Raw genomic sequence first — 6,210 nt, 5'->3', positions numbered from 1 at the left:
TCCATATTTTTCTTTATAAAAGGTTTGTTTATATGATTGTTAAGCGCATGAAATTTTATTAAGATATTGAAACACAGGTAATATGTGTTTTTATCGCTGTGAGTTTTCTTATTATTTTTTTTTCATTATCACGGCAATATTGGTGTGTTAGTCGAAAGATTGACGCTCTTGCTTGTTGCAAATTTAAACAGTGCTTTGAAGACATTTGTAAGAGAAGGCTTTTAAACAGTCCCGTTCTGAACGCCAACAAATGCACAACTCTAAGTGAGAATTACTTTAATTGAATGTAAAATTTGTTAAAAAAATTTTAAATTTTCAAAGGCTGGCTTTATGTTTATTGATTACGGATTTTAAGAGCACCTAATACATACATATGTATGTAAATTTTAATGTGTGTATGTGTATATGCATAGGAAGTTGGAAATAACGTATAATACGAACTTTTAAAAAATCTAATGAAATTATTATAAATTAATATTAAGCAAATTCAGTCATAATGAGTACGGAAAATGCTGTTCTCAGTATTGAGGTAAGTAAAAAAAAATAATTAATAAGTTCGCAGAATTCTAAAAAGCACCGTTTATTTTATTGTTTTCCCAAAACAAACGTGTTACTGGTTATACATACACATGAATGGGTGTTTTAAGACACATAATTTTCATTGAAAATTTACCGACTTTATAAGTAAACACATCATATGTACATATATGTAAGTAATTACATAAAATTTTGCAATCACTAACTAGATTCTATAATGTGTTAACTAGACTCTATAATGTGTTAATTACTTAAAAGTATTGTTTTTCCATATCTCAGTTGTATTTATTGTTGTTGCGAGAGTTATTATACCTATGTGTATAAACAATGTAGTGTAGCAGTGTGAAAGTGAAACCAACTCTGTTCGGAATAGTTGCATATGAAATGTGAATAGATCTCAATATTTCCAATAACCTTAATTAATCTGAGTTTTGCACAATGACTGATTTTCTCTATTTTCACAGAGTGATCATAGGCAAAAATATAACGTAGATCTTACATGTACGGGTTTATTTCAATTAAAATATTGGGTAGTCGGAAAAGTCGTCTCGTATTTTGTCAATAGTAGTATATCTCCAGTTAAGCTTCATTTAACCAAAAAAAATTAAATTCGGAGAAGTTGAAAAAAAGTTACAGCTGTTCAAAAATTAGTGAAAATATTGAAGAAATTTGCTATATTTTGAAATTTTTGTATAAAAAAGAGAAGAATGTGCCGCAAACCAGCAATGTGTATGAGTTCGTGTAGCACATTATGGTTCGCTCACTTCCGTTCTGGAAATTTCGAAATTTTGATTTACATTTTCTCTAGCGGGAAAATAGCAAAACGTCGTCGACCAAAATGGTACATATTTGTTAATATATATTTATTATTATAAATATACCAAAGTGATCAAATTATAAAGAGAATTTTTAATTTATAGAATTTTTAATTGGTATTACTGTGCTAAATTTCACGTCAAAATATTTATTAGTATTTGAGTTACGCGTCGTTTTGTGAGGCTCTAAAGGTGAATTCCTCGATTTTTACTTTTTCTGAATTTATTGAACAAATAATTGCGATAATACACCATCTCATACTTCATTGGTTATTCATGATCATTTCGCCACATTGTCAACTAACTATCGTGCCGCAACCACAGCATTCGCCTGATTTACCTTCGTGTAACTTCTGACTTCAGCAAATTCACATGACCACTCCGAGGACACCGTTTTGACTCAATTGAAGATATAAAAGCTGAATCGAAAAAGGCTCTGACTCTGTCCAAGTGCTATGATGACTGGAAAATTTGTTGAGATAAGTGTATAGCAGCGGGAGGAAATTACTTTGAAGGAGATGAAATGGACAAAATGGCACCGTCCAAATTTAGGTGAAAATCTATATCTCGGGACCTAATCGACCGATTTGAACTAATATCGTTTCAATAATGGAATGAGATCGGATTACAATCACGCTTACTTTCCATTTGTCCATATGTAATATATCTTAGCAAAATTGAATGGACACATAATTTTGGATATTCTTTCTAATGCCGAAAGTATGTGAAATTGAGGAATTACCCAAACTCCCATATATAACATATGTATAATGATTTTCATTATTCTAACAAATCTTATGCCGTATATGCTCTAAAATATAGCTGAGTAATATCAAAAGATTGTGCAATCATATCTTCTACCCCTAATATACCTTATATACAAGTAGTTATAAAACTAATTTAGTCTATGACCTATAATATATGCTAAGAAAGTAAAAATTTTATTGTAATCTATTGACCATTTCTGCGGACAATGAATATTGAATTTTTTAAAATAAAGTTTTCCCAACACCTGAATTCCCCTGCTTTGATCCCAGCAAGTTGGGAGAGTATGAAATATTCGGTTACACCCTAACTTGAGCCTTCCTTACTTGTTGTTAATATATTTGTAGTAAGTACTTATGTATGTAGCTGTAATTGTATCAATTTAGGAGTATCTGAAGTTAGTTATTAATCGTAAATATGTATGTATGTACTATATACATGTCTTCACCGTAGGAATGAAAATTGTCTACTTTGTAAAGAGTTGTCTAATGAATTTAATATATAATTAAGAAAAATGCTACCTTTTTATGTCAATTACTTATACAAGTATATAGGAAACGATTTATGTATAAATTTGATATACTAAACGATTCTTATGAAATCAATTTCAACGGGTATTTTTATAATAAATACATCATATATGTAGATATATGTATGTACATTTAGAGAGTTTAATGTGTTTTAAATAAAGCATTGTTCACTTAAAATCTGTACGCACTCTAGGGACCGCTGCTCCGTTATTTTACAAATTCTCTGAGTAAAATCAGTTGATCTGAGTACATACATACATAGTTAAAATACAGTTATGTATAGGAATTTTCAATGCCCTTGCTTATCAGTTGGCTTTTAAATGTGAAATGGAGTACGCTAATCGAAAATTAATAGTGATCGAATTTATAGCAAATCCGACATGGTCAGGTTCAAAAATTGGAAAAAAATTAAAATTGTCCAAAACAACAGTTTGTAGTGTAATTAAACGGTACAAAAATACTTTGAGCTTAGAAAGAGCTAAAAAAATGTGTGTAAAAAGAGGAGCGCGGGATTTAGAATTAGTAAGGAAGATACTAACCTCAATCAAAAAAATCCCGGGCTATCTGACAGTGAACGCGCCAAAAAATTCGGGACAAGTATAAGTACCGCCAGGCGAATACGTTTAAATGCTGGGCTAAATACATACCGTGCAATTAAGTACCCAAACAGATCTGACAAACAGAATATTTTGGCAAAAAGACGCGTACGACTTCTGTACAATCAGATTTTGACGAAGTTCAAACGCTGTCTTGTAATGGATGACGAAACTTATGTCAAACTCGATTGCATTCAACTTCCTGGACAAAAGTTTTATGTTGCAAACAAGCGTGGGAATGTGGAAGCAAAATATAAATATAAAAAAATTGATAAATACGGTCAAAAAGTTATGATTTGGCAAGCAATATGCTCCTGTGGCCTTAAAAGTCGTACTTTCGTAACGTCGACCACAATGTCATCGGATATTTATATAAAAGAGTATCTTGAGAAAAGATTACTGCCGTTTATTCGACATCACAGAACTTCTGTAAAATTTTGGCCAGATTTGGCAAGCATACATTATTTTTCCACTGCCATGAAGTGGTATCAAAATAACAAGGTGGAAGTAATACCAAAAATCTTTAATCCGCCTAATTGTAGTAATGTCCTCTATTAAAAAACATGCTCGCAACTTCCTGCATAACAAAGATGAATAATTATATCTTGTATTAAAATTAAAAGCTTAATAAATTCTCTTCTTTAACGTATTAAAATTTTTAGTTTCCGTTGTTTATCTTTTTAGTTATAATAATATTTTTGCGTACAGATTTTAGGTAAACAATTCTTTACATCTTTTGAAGGACTTCTGAAAATAGATTTCTGGCAGTGCATAACTTTTTTTATACTCTTGCAATACATATGTTTCCACAGAGTATAATATTTTTTTTTCACATAACGGTTGTATGTATCACCTAAAACTAATCGAGGTAGATATAGGGTTATGCATATACACACAAATACAGGATGATGAGAAAAGTTGAAATCCGGGTGGCAGTCTGTCTGTCCGTCCGTCCGTCCATGCAAGCTGTAACTTGAGTAAAAAGTGAGATATCTTGATGTAACTTGGTATACGCGTTCCTTAGTAAAAAAATACAAGTTCGCCAACAAAACACTATTAACCGGAAACTTATAAAGTGCTTTAACCCTTTCGATCCGAAAAGCCGTTGAAGTAAATAAAACATATTTCGCATAATAAATCGAGATGACAGGTATAGGAAAAACGTATTTTCCGTTAAAAAACGAGTTAAATGAATCAGAGGCGGAGGGAGGGGTTGGGACATATATGTCCCGTCAGTATTTTTTGATGGGACATATTTATCCCAATCAGTACTTAATGCTCCCAAGGCTTACATATTATTTCAACTGGTTTTTATATGAAAGCTAATTTTATTTGTAATTCAATGAACATTTTCGGTTAACAAAAGTGAAATACATATTTCATATTAGACTATAAAATAAAATTAATTTGAAATTAATGAAAATATTTGAAAATTAGTATTTATTTGTGATAAGGTGCAAAACAGTCCTTGCAGAGTGGAATCTGACATTCTTCGCATATTGTTTTTGTACGTCTTTCCTTCTTTTGTTCTGCGCAACCAGCACAACGCCTCCGATTGCAAATTTGTATCGGTAGATGCCCAGCACTTATTTTTCTTTTTCTACCAGATATACCACTGCGACGAACACATGCCTTCTTCTTTCCCTCTTCAATCATGTTTTCAGCCAAAACTATCATAAATTCAATTAGTGGGTTTTGTTTTCGTCCCAGTTGAGAACTGATTACCCAGGAATTTCCAACAGACATCATAAGTAGTCTATAAAAAACTTTTTTCCACCATTTGGTAGACTTCCGGTCCAATTCGTATTGGCCTGCGATTTGGTCAGCTCGATCAACCCCTCCCATTATCTGTCTGTAAAATTTTATCATTTCAGGGCAGTCTACATGACTTTTTGACCGTTTTGTAGTTTTTTTTCTATCGTCGACATTTCAGATGAATGACAATTACTTACAACGATTACTTCCTTGGTATCATGCCATTTCGCAAACATCAAGCCTGTGTTGCTTTCTCGCAAAATACATTGACCCTTCTTGAGCTTAATATTAATTACTGGTAATTTCTTACGGTTTGGCATAACAGTTCCTAACGCGGCATAATTCAAATTTTCAAGGAGGTTGATACTAGTGAAGAACCGATCGAAGCATAATGTGACATCAGTTTTTCGTATTGTAGCAGCTAATTTATTAACTACGCGTTCGTAAGAGTCCCTTCGACAACTCGTTCTTCTTTACGGTAGTAGATATTAAAGTCAGAGATACACATAGCCGGAAAGAGCATCACACCTGAGCCACATATTAATGCCACGCTTGGTGGGCTTCAACAGCATATATTGTTTCTTAGAAGATCGGCCCTTGAACTTCGTCATACTGTAGTCAATGCTCTGGTATGCACTTTCCATCTTTGAACTTAAAAATCAAGGTTTCAGGCACTCCAACGTGTCTTCAATATAGTATACCTTAGATGCTGCCTCTGGCAGGTGAAGCAAAATACATTTGCGATGACAATTGCTGAAATCTATCCCATGTATTAGCTGATTTCATTGCATCGTTTCCCATAGAATAATGTTTTTACCAATAGCGTCTAATGGATGGTAGACGATTATATGACATAACGATCATACAACCAAGAAAAATCTTTACTTCTCCAATATCTGTAAGCATTATATTTTTATGCACCCGTTTAGATTTTCGAAAACTCGCTCACTGTTTCTTGGAACAAAAGCCACATTGGGAACAGACCAAATGGTATTATGAAAACTGTATGCAGAGTTTACTTCTTGTAAGTTATCTCCTACATCCTCGTCTTGATGATCAATATGCTCAGCATCACTGCTTTCAGTAGTAGACTCCTCACCATCTGTAGGCTTATATTCATCACTACTAATGCCGGAAAAGTCGTCACCTTCATCAGAAGACTCCAAGATATTAGCAATCGTATTGCGATCTATTGATTTTGACATTTTTAGT

At 32.8% G+C, this 6,210-nt stretch overlaps 1 protein-coding gene and 1 long non-coding RNA gene across 3 annotated transcripts in view; both read left to right on the top strand.

Annotated features, from left to right (window-relative positions):
• The first annotated feature begins 182 nt into the window (after positions 1 to 182).
• Positions 183 to 6,210, top strand: part of LOC105233043 (sodium-dependent nutrient amino acid transporter 1) — a 50,726-nt gene continuing 44,698 nt past the window's right edge. The window contains exon 1 of one of the 2 annotated variants that reach the window (XM_049454807.1): positions 183 to 529. In XM_049454807.1, coding sequence (XP_049310764.1) covers positions 497 to 529 — 33 coding nt within the window. In that variant the 5' untranslated portion in view covers positions 183 to 496. The remainder of the gene's footprint in view (positions 530 to 6,210) is intronic. The other variant, XM_011214984.4, reaches the window with a different exon arrangement.
• LOC125778217 (uncharacterized) lies at positions 539 to 2,109 on the top strand. The gene is made up of 2 exons (XR_007422580.1): positions 539 to 1,378; positions 1,716 to 2,109. It is a non-coding gene; the product is annotated as an uncharacterized LOC125778217 (long non-coding RNA).

Source organism: Bactrocera dorsalis, chromosome 4, assembly GCF_023373825.1.
Source record: "Bactrocera dorsalis isolate Fly_Bdor chromosome 4, ASM2337382v1, whole genome shotgun sequence".
NCBI lineage: Eukaryota > Metazoa > Arthropoda > Insecta > Diptera > Tephritidae > Bactrocera > Bactrocera dorsalis.
Note: the sequence above shows the minus strand (reverse complement) of the source record. Positions and strands in the feature narration are given on the sequence as shown.